At 44.5% G+C, this 14,461-nt stretch overlaps 1 protein-coding gene across 3 annotated transcripts in view; it reads right to left on the reverse strand.

The window, feature by feature from the left end:
• Positions 1 to 239: 239 nt before the first annotated feature.
• The window catches only part of LOC308109046 (zinc finger protein ZXDC), a 32,723-nt gene continuing 18,501 nt past the window's right edge, over positions 240 to 14,461 (reverse strand). Inside the window, exons 6-11 of one of the 3 annotated variants that reach the window (XR_013935312.1) lie at positions 12,607 to 13,361; positions 6,011 to 6,095; positions 5,756 to 5,925; positions 3,413 to 3,514; positions 3,015 to 3,165; positions 408 to 985 (exon numbers count right to left, since the gene is read on the reverse strand). Coding sequence is in view for 2 of the 3 variants with exons in the window: in XM_080462387.1 (XP_080318513.1) it covers positions 899 to 985; positions 3,413 to 3,514; positions 5,756 to 5,925; positions 6,011 to 6,095; positions 12,607 to 13,361 (1,199 nt within the window). In the remaining variant the exon portion in view is untranslated. Of the gene's footprint in view, positions 986 to 3,014; positions 3,166 to 3,412; positions 3,515 to 5,755; positions 5,926 to 6,010; positions 6,096 to 6,630; positions 7,426 to 12,606; positions 13,362 to 14,461 lie in introns of those variants that run through there. The other 2 variants (XM_080462387.1, XM_080462388.1) reach the window with 2 other exon arrangements.

A 14,461-nucleotide genomic window follows, 5' to 3' on the forward strand; every position in this document is an offset into this window, starting at 1 on the left:
GAACATGAATAGTGTCGCCATGCGAGGCTAATAATAATGGAATGTGACAGTCTGTTTGCAAAATCCATGTTAAGTTGTGATCTGAGTTATAGCCCCGCCCCTTCGTGACATCTCAAGACCCCAACGTTGCCATCTCAGTATTATCAGTAACTCTGAAATGAGCGGGTGCTGCAGCAGCTGAATGACACACACAATCTCATGTTTATCTAACACGAATACACACTCACAGAAGATCATATACTTTGAAACTTTATTGGGAATGCGCTTAACAGGCGTTCGCCAGGACAGCTATGAACCTCCGTCGGGATTCCAAAATCTGCTGTTGCTAGCAGTAACAACTGATGCTCAAGAAGCTGTGTGTGTGTGTGTGTGAGAAAGATTTAAAAAAGGTTGTTCCACACAGGGTTCTAGTTGTGGTTTTTTATTCATTTGTTTGGCTCTGCCAACCCGCAGCTCATAACAAGCATAATAAATAAATTGATTACAAGAAAGGTGGTCAGACTGTATACAAACACATGAGCCGGCATGTTTTCCACATGGACTGGACTGCTCCGATAGAAAAATAAATCTAGGAAAAATAAGGACAAATAACATGCTAGTGGAGGCGTGCACAGAGTCGATCTTCTGTAAGGCAACTGGAGCGTGGACAGCTCACTGTGTGCATGAAAGGCAATATGGTACTATGACTGCAGGACAGCACAGTGTGCACAGATCGGATTTTGGTACAAACTCAACTTTATGAATGAAGAAGCTTCTTCTGAGTTAATGATCTTCTCATACTCCACGGTGCTTTACATGTGGAACCGTATCTGCCCTCAGTCTATACAAAGTGTCTAGATATAACCTCCAATGTCCCAGGAACACTCACTGCTAAACTTTGACCTCTGACAAGGTGCAGTCACTCCAAATCCTGGAGGTTAATTGTGCTTCCTGTGAACTGGGAGTTGTCCGAGTTGTCGTCGTCCTCGGTCATCACTGAGGGTTCCTGTGGAGACACCAGCACACGGGACTCAGCTTGCAGCAGCCTCAGTGCACAAACACTCAAATACACAAGTCAGTGTGCATCATGTTGGTCTCTGTGTCGAGGTGAGAGCTCAGGTAAAGACCAGGGGCCTCATTTATAAAACCTTGCGTAGGATTCCAACTAAAAATGTGCGTGCACCCAAAAGCTGAAAATGGCGTACGCCCCCAAAGAATCGGATCAGTAAAACCGTGTGTACGCACATCTTCCCTCACTTTCCTTTAATAGATCACAGTTCACCTGGAAGGTTGCGCAGTTGACACCCCGCCCTCAACACGCCCACTCTCTACCATAAATGGTCAATGCAAAGTGCCTCGTCAATATCTTTGCATCTCAATCAGTCTGCTGCTCGCCGGCATTTGACGCTAAATCCTGGCAGAAAAGACGAAGAAAAGGAATTTTATGGAGAGAAATAATCATGGACGAGGTGTATGTCAGGAGAATGATATTATTTGGTGGTCACGGTAGAGAAATCACAAATAAATTTAAAAAAAAAACAAGCGATCAGCAGCACGTTGTCGCCGCTGGAAATAGTGTGAGAGCCACAGAGAGATCAGTGACTCCAGAGGTGGAGAAAAAGAGTCTGATCTGAAGGTAGAGGCCAGAGGACAGTGACATCATGAGGGGCAGCACCCCAGCCCACCAAAACAGCCCCCATGGTTGTGACGGTCAGAGTGTTTCAGAGTGTCGAAGAGGGAAGGAGACATTTTGGTGGAGACACAGCAGAACGATATAGTTCTGTTTTATCTGTTTATTAAATGTATAAATTAAATATTTGAACAGGGACTTGTAAAAAGGCTCAGTGGACTTTGTGTTTCATCCTCAGTCACTCAACAGTTGGAGGCGGAGGATGATGAGGAGGTCATCTGTCTCCACCATCGATGCGCTCCGCACCAGTGCGTCCAGAGCACATGGACGCACTGTACAAGCACATATACATTGCAGCTTAACACAAGGCTGTCACCATGCTATTTATGTGCTTACTCTAAAATTGGACTGATTGTTACACACCTTGTCACAATTGATAATCAGTTCTATCCACAGCTCTGCATCATTTGAAGATGAAAGTTTCACATGAACATGGTGCTGCTGACTCAGTAGTAACGTCTCACTAAAGAAAGATCTAGAACACTGCAGCTTTGCTGTTCATGATTACGTGGATCTATAAGTCTGATATTTGAAGCTATCAAATGTACGAGAGGAATCTGGATTCACTTCTCCACCTCACCATCAGTGCCGCCAGGTTCCTCGTCTCCAAAATGTGCATGTGCAAGTTCCAAAGTTGGTTTAGCGGTACACACATTCTCCCGCTAAGTTTATTTTTTCATCTTTCAGGACCTGTTTTGTGCGTAAGCAACCTTTATATAACCTGGGGCAGCTGAAAAGATATGATTATAATGAACCTTTAATTTACCCAAAGCCCTTTTTCCAGTGCATAAAATGTGCCGCGACGGAACGGGATGGTGCGGATCAGGTTTTCGTGCGTTTCCACTGCAAGAATTGTTGATGGTACCGAAATAACCGCTCCAAAGTTTGACGGTTTTTTGTCGCCCTTCTGTTGGGGTACTTAGGACAACTGAACGGGTTCGATTTTGAGGAGTCGTCTGCTGATTGGTCAGTGATTTACGACACGCCTGCAATATTTAAATACGTCAGCTGTATGAATCGTCTGTTGTTGTTAACATATTCAGTTTTGCACTGGTTGTTTTTTTTTTTTTTGTGGTTGCAACTTTCATGTTGGTCCCAAAACAGCAGATGCGACAGAGGGACGGAGACCTGGGCTCAAGCGCAGGTGCTACGGCTGTGACGGGATTGGGACTAGAGCTCGGAGGCGGCCATGGACGTCCGTCGGCCAGCTCCGGTGCACGAACCGAGTCCGCTCGTCACGTCGCTCGAGACGCGACCTAATGCAACGCGATGATTGGACATGGACCGAGTCCGCACACGGTGTGCTGGAGCGCCAGTGCACTGGAGCCTCAATATCTGTCCTCACATTGTGTCCGCTCTCTCGGCCCCAACGTGGAAGTTGTGGTGACACATGGCGACGTGACACCGGCGACCCTGACCCCGGCGACGCGTCTCGCGCCACGGGACCGGCCGGCGTTCGCTCTCTTGGAACCAACATGGAAGTTGCAGTTTCAGCTCTGCGGTCGCAAAAAAAAAAAAAAAAGGTAAAAATGTTAACAAAACAACTAGTGCAAAGCGAAGACAGAGGATTCATAAGGTCTGGGTCAGGCCCACCCCCAGCTAAGACTGGTCTGGTAACGTCCCATATCTGCGGAGATGCACAGATCCTGATGAACAGAATCCATGTGCCAATGTAGAAAATCCATCTATGTAGGCGGTAGAGAGAGGTGGAGCAGAAACAGGAAGTGTGTTGAGGTGTGTGACCTGTAAAATGTTGGCGGGCAAGTCGACGGTCAGCTGAGAGTGGGAGCTTGAGGGTTGCGAGCTTAGCTGGAAGGCCAGGTCTCCATCAGCAGCTGGGTCATCCTGCACACACATCAGCACACCTCCAACAGGTAAGTTCACAGAGTTCTCTGCTGTTCAAGTGGGTTCCTTGGATAACACTGATAAAATCCATTTCAAGCATCATTCCAGGAAGTCACATCATCAGGCACATAACGCAACAACGCTGAGGTTCAAAAAGACAACAAGGAGAGGAGTCACTAAATATGCTTAAAATCTGAAATAGAAAATGTCTTCAGCCAAAGTGTGCGAGAATATATCTGTGGCTAAGAACGCTGAACTATCAGACTGATGTTACTTCATGTGTTAGTACAGTGGGTGTGGATGGAAGCTAAAAGGTAACTCATGATGGGAAAATCACCTTCTGATTAATTTCAACTCTGGCTCATATATTGAAATATAAAACTGATGAGGAAATCCATGGGTTTAATTTTATTTTTGTACTGTTCAGAAAAGGATCCTATTGTCATGTAATAACTGGAACAATTACTCCTGAATATCCGCTCCCTTCAGAGCACAAGTAAAGGTCTTGAGTTTTGTCCTGTTAAGGGTTTAGAAAAAGAGTTTACAGACTCAAAGCCTGAGAGGAAGACTGAGGCCTGGATTCTTTTCATTTCTGAAAATAAAGTCAGTTTGTATGTGGCAGCATTCATCAACAGACTGCTTCTCTCAACGAACTCAGAACATTAACTTCAGGATTAACTCTGGTTTTCTCCTTTGGATTAACTCTGGTTTTCTCTTCTGGATTAACTTCCAGATTAGCTCTGGTTTTTCGTATTCTGGCGCTGGTTTACTTCTTACCTTGTAAATCACTGTGGTAACTAACTAAACCTTGAACCTACTCCGGAGCAGGTTATCTTCTGGATCAGAGATCAACCAGTAGAAAAGCTCTGCCTCCTGACCAATCAGATCTGCTGGAAAATGATCTGCCCATTCTTAGAAGATTCTGATTGGTGCACGGATCATGAGAGGAGCTTAGGAGAGGAAGATGTTTTAGGGAGAGATGCAATCATTTTGACATATTAAAATTAATCCTTGTCACTGAGGCTTTGAAAGATGTTTTTGTTCTTGACTTGTTCCAAGTCTGTTTAATGAGGCTAATAATTGTCACGCCTGAGAGAACTGCAGAGCTACTGAGTGCACAACTACTCGTGCGGTCACGGTGAGGAATTAATATTCCAACCCAAAATGAACTCAAACTGGGGGTGGACCCTCACATTCTGGGTGGAGCCTCAAAATAACTCGATGGAAAATATAAATAAAAGAAGAGCAGTGAGAAAGCTCTGTCTGACGCATTTCTGCAGTAATAAAGTGAAACTAGTGATTACAGTGTCGTCCGTTTATATTATATAGTCTTACGAAGTCAGGCATTAACAAGTCAGGAATTTTCTGGCTTTGAACACAGCAACAGTGGTGCATTTAGCCTGGTGGGTGTGTTTTAATGCTTCATATTTTCTAGGCAATATTGCTCCTCCAATTAAGCTGCTCTGCAGGGTTTCTCTGTGTGTGTGATTGGTCAGATGCTGCAAACGTCACCCCTTTCACGTGGCCACGCACTGATCCCGATGCGAAAACCCAGGGTTTAACTACAGAGTTGTTAACCTACTTCGTAGTAACGCTGATCAGGATCACACGTCTGGGTGACTTAACCAGGTAACCGAGAGATATCCTGGATATGTTCATCACGTGTCATAGTATATGCCTCAGAAGGAACTGTCTGCCTTTTAAGCACCCACCTTAATTGTTTGATTTTTGAAGTTTAGCATAGTATATGTTCTGTTTCGAGTATAGTCAATAAATTATTTGTTTGATTAAAAGCTGTTGCTGTTTTGACCTCCCTTCCGTGTTATGCTTTCAAACGAGCTGGGTGTAACAAGAGAACCAAAACATTCACAGACCAGAGCATAGAACCATCAGGGTTTAATGTCCTGGACACGTTTAACTCATTAGTAAGACAATGCGGGGTGGTATGGCTTGGTTGGTAGAGCGGTTGTCTCCCAAACGGAACATTGCAGATTCGATTCCCATCTCCACCTGTGTACATGCCGAAGTGCCCTTGGGCAAGACACTGAACCCCAAACTGCCCCCATTGGAGTGACGGCGCCTTGCCTGCAGCCTTCATTGGTGTGTGAATGTGTGAGTGAATGGGTGAATGTTAAGCACTTTGGGGTTGCTCATGCAGATGAAAGGCGGTGAATAAGTGAAGTCCATTTACAATTCCCCAAAGCTAATTTGTTAGCTTGGTCTCTTGACAGTGATTCTGACCTGCAGCAGCTGGATGTGGACATATTGCCCTCCGCTGACGGGGTCCCTCAGACTCAGCCCTCCGTTAGGCGGCGCTGTTCCATCAGTGTAACGAGCTCCAGAGGGGGTCAGCAGCGTGGACGTAGCTGCAGCAGCCTTCACTCCTTTACCTTTCCTCTGGCTTAGAGTACCTGAATCAGGAGCAGGACAGAACTCATTAAGGTCTTCTGATGGAAACTACAAGAACAAAGTAAGAGTTTCACTGTGATATGTTACCAGAAGAGACTGCAGGGCCTCTTTGTTTCTTCTTTTTGGCCAGTTGGATGGCTCTGTAGTCGGTCCTGGCTGAACCTCCACTCTCCTGAAAAACATTCAACACCAGGGCTGCAGACAAGTCTTTTCTCAATACCTTGTCCGTCTTACAGTCAATAATATGACAGACAAGAGGACCAAATATTTAGTTCCACTAAACCCTATAAAGGTTTGGGGAGTCTTTCTACAAATATGTCCTTTAGCTCATAAAGAAAGAAATCTAATCTTAACATACAGATAGGCACATGGAATTTTTGTCATGTTTCATATAGAATTTAACTGCCACATAAACAGGTTTTTTTTATTCATTCATTTCAGGCGTGTGACATTCAAACCTTGACTCTATATATATATATATACACACACACACACACATTCAACTTTGCATTCATATACATTCATTCACACAGTGCTCCCTTTCCCAATATGCCTGTTCACACCCAAACCCTATATAAAAATATACCTATAATGAACTGTGTATAGTACTGTTTACAGTGCAAGAGACACCCTATAGTTTCCTCCATTTTTTTCCATCCTTGTACTTGGTCAATATTTTAAGTCTGAGCTTTTTTTTTTTTTTTTTTGAAAGAGTCTCATGCTTGGACATTGTTTCAGGGCTCGACTGAGTATATTCCAAATCCTCACTTCACTGACTGAAGTGCTCATCCTCCTCATTGTAGTTCGAACACTCTTGGTTCTGAAGTAAATATTCCCCCTGTAGTTATAACCCAGGAGACTATGAAACAGATTATCTTACAATATTCCAAAACTAACTCAGCTTTAACAAAATAAATATTTGATGTTCATGAATTCATCCAGTGTCCTCAGTAATGTTTTCAAAGGCTGACGTATCCGCATTTTTATGACTTTAATCTTCACAGAAGAGACAAATGTGTGTATCTCAGTTCAGAGGTTACATACAGTGAGGAAACTTAGTTGATACAATGCCAATTTGGCAAGTTTTCCCACTTCCAAAGTATGGAGAGGTCTGTCATTTTTATTGTAGGTACACTTCTAAATGTGAGACAATCTAAAGAAAATCCCATTGAATGATTTTCTAATATTTAATTTGCATTTTACTGCATGAGATAAGAATTTGATAGTAGAAAACAGAAGTTAATAATTGGTACAGAAGCCTTTGACAGTTATTGACCAGGTTTGCTGCAGCAGAGGTTTTGACTCATTCCTTCAGACAGATCCTCTCCAGATCTTTCTGGTTTCAGTTTCCTCCAAAGACTTTCTCCTTGGTTCAGGTCCGGAAACTGGCCAGGCCACTCCAGGACGGTGAACGGCCCCTTCCGAAGCCACGACCCGTCTTCAATACCATTACTGAGGGAAGGGGATTACATGGTGCCTGGCCCCATCCATCCTTCTGTCCCCTTTGGAGAAAAGCAGCTCACAGTATGATGTTTCCACCCCCATGCTCCCTGGTTTGGATGGTGTTCTTGGGGTTGTACTCATCCTTCTTCCTCTAAACACAGAGTGTGGAGTTTACACCAAAATGCTCTATTTCTGTCTCATCTGATCACACAACCATCTGCTAATCCTCCTCTGGATCACACAGATGCTTATTGACAAACTTCAGACAGTCCAGGAGCCTCATTTATAAAGCTTGTTTATGCACAAAATGGGCCCTGAAAGATGCGTACGCCACTTCCCACGCAAAGTTTGTGATTCATAAAGATAAACTTTGCGGGAGAATGTGTGTACGCAAACTATGAACCTTGCGCACGCACATTTTGGAGACGGGAACCTGCAGTGCTGATGGTGAGGTGGAGAATTGAAGCCAGATTAATCTCATACGTTTAATATCTTCAAATATCAGACTTAATATCTTTACATAATCATAAACAGCCAAGCCGCAGTGGTGTAGTTGTGTTTCTTTAGTGGAACATTACTACTGAATCAGCAGCACAATGTTCATATGTCAAACTTTCATCTTCAAATGATAGAGAGTTGGATAGAACTGATTGATTATCAACTGTGACAAAGTGTTTCAGAGTAAGCACATAAACAGCGCGGGAACAGCCGTGCATAAAGCTGCAGTGTGGATGTGCCGGTGTTGTGCAAAGACTGATTCCCGTTCACTGGAGCGCACATTGACTGGCTGTCGATGGAGACGTCTGTTCTGTTCTAGCTGTTTTTATTAGGATTTACAGCTATAACGTACAAATATACTAAACTGTATGTACATGGCAACAACTAAAGTGAGTCTCTGGGAAAGGCTGATGCCAAAAAAAAAAACAGCAATTGAGATAATTTACCAATGGGTTACATGTAAAATAAAGAAATTATTGATTTTATATTGCTTATTTTATTATTATACATGTGATATGTAATACAGTTTAGTATATTTTTACGTTATGGCTGTAAATCCTGATAAAGGCCGCTCTTGGTACGGTCATGCGCTCGGGAAGCACTGCTGGAGACAGATGACCTCCTCATCATCCTCTGCCTCCAACTCTCGAGTGACTGAGGATGAAACACAAAGTCCACTAAGCCTTTTTACAAGTCCCAGTTCAAATATTTAATTCATACGTTTAATAAACAGATAAAACAGAACTTTATCGGTCTGCTGTGTCTCCACCAAAATGTCTCCTTCCCTCTTCGACACTCTGACACACACTGACCATCACAACCATGGGGGCTGTTTTGGGGTCCAGCAGTGTGCTCGGGTGCTGCCCCTCATGATGTCACTCTCCTCTGGCCTCTACCTTCAGATCAGACTCTTCTTCTCCACCTCTGGAGTAACTGATCTCTCTGTGACTCACACTATTTCCAGTGGTAATGACCTGCTGTCGATCGCTTATATTTTCTTTTATTAGTGAACACACTACTGTGACCACCAAATAACATAATTTTCCTGGCCTTCACCTCGCCTATGACTATTTTGCTCTCCGTCAAATTCCTTTTCTTCGTCTTTTCTGCCAGGATTTAGCGTCAAATGCTATCAACAGGCTGAATGAGATTCAAAAATATTGACGAGGCACTTTGCATTGAGCATTTATGGTAGAAAGTGGGCGTGTTGAGGGCGGGATCTGAACTGCGCAACCTTCCAGGTGAACTGGGATCTATAAAAGGAAAGTGCGTGCAGATGTGCGTACGCATGGTTTTATAGATCCGATTTTTTAGGGCGCACGTACATTTTTAGAAGGAATCCTACGCAAGATTTAATAAATGAGGCCCCTGGACATGTGCTGGCTTGATCCTTGAGCATATTGTGTAACTAATGGTAATCCCCGAGACTGTGGACCCAGTTCCTCTCGTGTTGTTCTGGGCTGATCTCATCAAGCGAGTTGACTGTGCACGTTCACTATTTTGTCCGTGGTGTCCTTGGACAGTTCTTTCTTCTTGGCCAGGGGTTGGCAACCCGCAGTTCTTTCGTCCCTCTGTTGCGGCTCCTTGAGCCTTTGGCCCCACTGCAGTTCATCCAAGAGCGGGCCGGGCCGGTAAGGCAAAGCGCACCCAGAACCAACAGTGTTGCTCAGTAGCACTACAGCCGTCAGCTCCCTGCAGTCACAGCTCAGCGGCCATGCGAAGCCGTGGGCTTCTTTCATTTGTGGCACAGCGGAAAACTCTCTCAATACGGACTGCAGCGTCCATATCCCGCTGGATCGCCTCCTCTTCTGTCACTGAGAGGAGCGTCTGAGCCTCATCAAGGCCCCTTCATCCTCTCCGCAAGGCTCGTCTGCAGACTGTGCGCAGGTTGCGGGTGAGCACTTGATTGTATCCATACTACACTCTGGGTTCACTTCCGTTGCGTTCCGTAACGTAACGATCCTGAAAATATCTCCACTTCTGCTGCCCGGCGTTCTCCACCTTTCCTAAAGTAGTTTATGTGTCACTTCAGGACTTCTGAGCCGTCTGTCTCTTTATTTGCTTTTGCTTTTAAATTGTGATTGTTCATACGGGGAGACGGAGGATCTCCTCACACAAGTGCCCAGTAGGCTTTGACGCATGTGCGGCAACAAAATTTGGCCTGTGTGCTCGACCGCAGTGGGGCCGCAGCGGACGCCGATTTTTATGTCACGCATACTCTGCGCCCACGCGCCGAGCATGAAGGGGCCTTCAGAAGACCGCGGTCCTGTGGAGCGCAGACGTTTCAATAAACCCAGTCAACACAACAACCAGTGCATGCAGAGCAACGTATGTGAACAATAACGGGAGTGTTTACGGCAGATGAGATATTTCACACATTGCGGACTTGTTGAGAGTGACGATGTTCACTACCTATCAGCAGACAAGTGGATGAACAACGCTTCATGCTCACAGCCACAGAGAGTGGCAATTATTAACTTAACGTTAAGTAATCCGGAATTACATAACTGAATGACATTGAAAGCCACATCACTCACAGTCACGGTTCTAAAAACCCCAACCTCCTGCATACATGTGCTGATTTAATAATATTATAGCAACGAAGGAAGTGTGGCTCCCAGTGTGGTCTGTTCAATGGGAAACGAGTCCAAATGGCTCTTAAAGGAGTGTTGAAGGTTGCCGACCCCTGTTCTGGTGAGAGGTTGGAGTGTGTGGACAGGTCTTTTATTCAGGTCATGAGTGGAGAAGAGGACGGCTTCTTCAAGAAAGACTAACATGTCTGTTGGAGCCATAATTCTTGCGGGTTGAAAGGTGATCAAAAACTTAACTTATACAATAAAACGCTAATTATTTATCCAAATATCATACAATGCGACTTTGTGGATTTTTGTTTGGATTGTCTCTCACAGTTGAAGTGTACCTATGATTAAAATCCCAGATCTCTCCATTCTTTGGAAGTGGGAACCTTTTCAAAATCAGCAGTGTATCAAACACTGTGGTACAACAGTTTCATATCCGTCTAAAAAATGACCACTCCAAATGTTTCCATTTGTGCCAATTAGGATTGTTCAGTATACCGGTACTGTATTGGTATCGTGGTACTGACGCCTCCGGCATCTTTTTTTTGTTTTTTTACGTCGCCACGTAGCGTCACTGTGTTGTAATTTGCATCAAGGAGGGTAGTCAGTCTCTCTGTGGGGGAAGCGTCGGCTGACTGCTCCGCTTTCTGACTTTCATTCACTTAGGATTTTGTAGACGTGGCAGCGTGACAAATGACCGGGGTATCCCTCTAGGAGAGCCATCGTTGACGGAGGGTGCCCGCGAGATATTGACAGCATTTTACGAGATCGAGGGGGGGTGTTACAGGATGTTTTGAACAATCGAAAGTGCGAAAAAAAACGCTCTGGTTTTTTTTTCCTTTTCTTTTTTTTTTTTGCACTATGGTTTCTCCGAGACGGGCTGCACGAGTGCTCCCGTGGGCGCATGCGTGAATGACATGGCGTTTGCGTCCATGTGAGAGTGCGCATGCGTAGCTGACTCAAACGACCCGTGGCAACTCCGTAAAAAGGAATCAAGTGCATCACTAACTGAGCGGCAAAGAGCAAAAGAGAGAGAGAGAGAGAGAGAGAGAGAGAGAGAGAGAGAGAGAGAGAGAGAGAGAGAGAGAGAGGCGAAACAATGGCTGCTGCTACATCCACAAGGCCGCAACTTGTAGAAAAAACATGTGCGCAAAGTGCTATATGGAAGTACTTTGGCTTTAAAACAAATGAGCACAGTGTCTCCATTAACACCGAAGCACCACTGTGCAAACAGTGTTTGAGAACATGTCTGGCCAAGGGTGGAAACACTACTAACCTGGCTAAACACCTGAAGGACAAACACCCAGACCTGCATAAGGAGTTCAATGAACGACAGGTAATAACTTATTTACCCATGAAAAAGTAGCTCTGGAAAAAAAGTAAGCCATTATATTACATAAATTACATAAATATTAGTATTATAAATATAATAAATAATATAAAAGAATATAATGTGAAAATAATTTATTTTAGCCATTTAATGTTTAATAAAGACTACTGCATGTTAACATACCATTTAAAGACATTGATCCTACTTAAGACAAGCTGTATCTAATGACATTTTATGTGTTCCCTTTTATTTGGAAAAGTATCAAAAAATATCGAACTACATGGTGGTATCGGTATCGATACCAAAATGTTGGTAACGTGACAACACTAGTGCTGATACAAAAAAATACCAGTACAGTGTCAGAAATGGCACATTCAATAGACATGTTCTGTTCCCACTCTGCATGTATACACCATCCTCATATTGAAGCTAATGCCGCTTTGCTAGAAATCACTGCGGCACTCTTAATGTTGTGTGAGTGTCTGCTCCTCTTTCTGACATTTTGGTTTTCAGTCTCTCATACGGAGATGCTGGATCGGACCCTGGCAGGCTGGAAGTTTGACACTACAGAGGTGGAGAGCATGTGCAGTTCATCAGTGAGTGGCTCAGCGGGAGGAGAATTATTTGAAAATGAACTGCTTTACAGGATGTGAAAATTTGTATTTTTGACAATTAATCGACACAAATGAAGAGACAAGTGAACAACAGGCCCATTGACATAAAATAAAAGAATAAATACAATTGAAACTGTGTCCTTCATTGGACTGATGGCTAACCTGCAGTAGTATTCTAAAAGATAAAGGTTTGTGTTCCCTGAGTGTGTGGCTGCTCACCAGGAAGCTGCTGGGGCCCGCAGTGTTGAGCTCTGGGCCGGTCTGTGGGCTGAAGCTGCTGCTGCTGCGACTGGGAAAGACGAACTGGGTGAGGACTTTTCCTCCCTCCTGAGCTCCCAGAGCCTCCACACAACTGAGCAGAGGCCCGGAACCACTCTGACGGGCAAAATCCCCCACTTTTGAGGGCGAAGTCAGCAGCTCTGGTACGGGGGCCACAGCCAGGGGGGCTACAGTGTCCACGCTCAGGTGGTGCTGCAGGCAGGGGTCGACAGAGGAGCCGGCCCCCTGCATGGTGAGAGCTGTGAGCGTTCCCAGGGCCTCAGGGGTCACCGTCTGCACGTCGTCCAGATTAAGTGTCCCCTGTGGGGGGAGAACGTTGCCCACTGTACTGTCTAGACCATGGTGAGGACACATGTCAGCGCATGCTGTGAGGATAAGAGGGTCCAGAGCTTTGGTGCCACCACTGAGCGTCGAGCCCACTGAGGAGGGGTCAATGGTTAGGATGCCCGAGCTGACCAGGGACAGATCCATGGTAAAGATGCTGTTGGAGCAGCCCCCTGCTACAGGGATGCCCACCCCTATGCCAGCGGTGGGCACTGTGCTTCCAGGCACAACAGAGAACAGTGAGCTGAGGTCCAGATTGGCGAGTTGGTCGCTGCCAACAACACCAGGACCAGATCCTGTTGTTGGAGGAGAACTGATGAGCTCACTGCTGGGGGTGAGTGTTGGGGTTGTCTCCATTTGGCTGAGGACATCTGAGGGGGCGGAGAAGAAATGACAAGGGGTAAAGGTGGTGGTTAACACACCTTAGATAGAAGATATAAACACTGAAGATCCAACAAGACTTGTCTTACTTTACTCTTCACAAAACCTAAAAGTTTATTTTCTCAAGTTTATCATCTCAGCAACAAACATTCTACAAATAAAAATATAACATCTCACTCTCAAACTATGCACCAGTCTTTCTCCAGTGAGAGAACGCTTTAAAAAAAAAAAAAAGATATGTAACTGTATAAAGTGTGTTGCCCAGTGAAAAATATCAAATATATGCCCATGAGAAATAGTTGGATTAATAGTTAAAAGCATATTAAAAACTGATTAATATACATATTTTTTGGTTTGTTAAAAATGTGTATAAGTTTATTTGAATGGTTAATGTATTTCATTTCGTTTATTTTGTAAAACAAATGTTAAATCTGAGGCCACATTTACGCATACCTGGGTTTTACAAAAATGGATTTCCTCCTCTACTTTTAAAAAAGAAATCTTTCATTAACATGGACCTGCATTTACACCTGTTTCAGAGCTGCTATGAGCATGCCAAACCTGTAGGGGTTAGTGTAGCGAAAAGCATGAAGCCATGATAACCAATCAGAATCCTGGAAATAAACACCACGTCATGAATTGTGACGTAAATATCCGCCTATCCCCCTTTAGATGCAACACAGATTTTATCCAGATCTCAACTGTCGCCAGAGTTTTCATCAATCATCGTTTGTGGTGAGTCGTAGCTGCCTTTATGTGTAAATGCGCAGCCCAAACGTAGAGAAATATCACTGTTTTTTCAATTACCCGGGTACGTCTAACCCAGGGGTGTCCAAGCTCGGTCCTGGACGGCCAGCGTCCTGCATGTTTTAGCTCTCTCCCAGTTGCAGCACACCTGATGGCAATGAAGGACTCGTTATTGGGCTTTTTCACAACCTTGGTGATGACACCATCATTAGATTCAGATATATAAAGCAGGAAAAAAACTAAAACATGCAGTACACCGGCCCTCCATGACCAAGTTTCGACACGCCTGGTCCAACCTAACGTTGTACGTCTAACCCGAACCCCAGCCTGAGAGTTGTCTGTC

This window comes from Lipophrys pholis (assembly GCF_963383615.2).
Source record: "Lipophrys pholis genome assembly, chromosome: 4".
Classification (NCBI taxonomy): Eukaryota; Metazoa; Chordata; class Actinopteri; order Blenniiformes; family Blenniidae; genus Lipophrys; species Lipophrys pholis.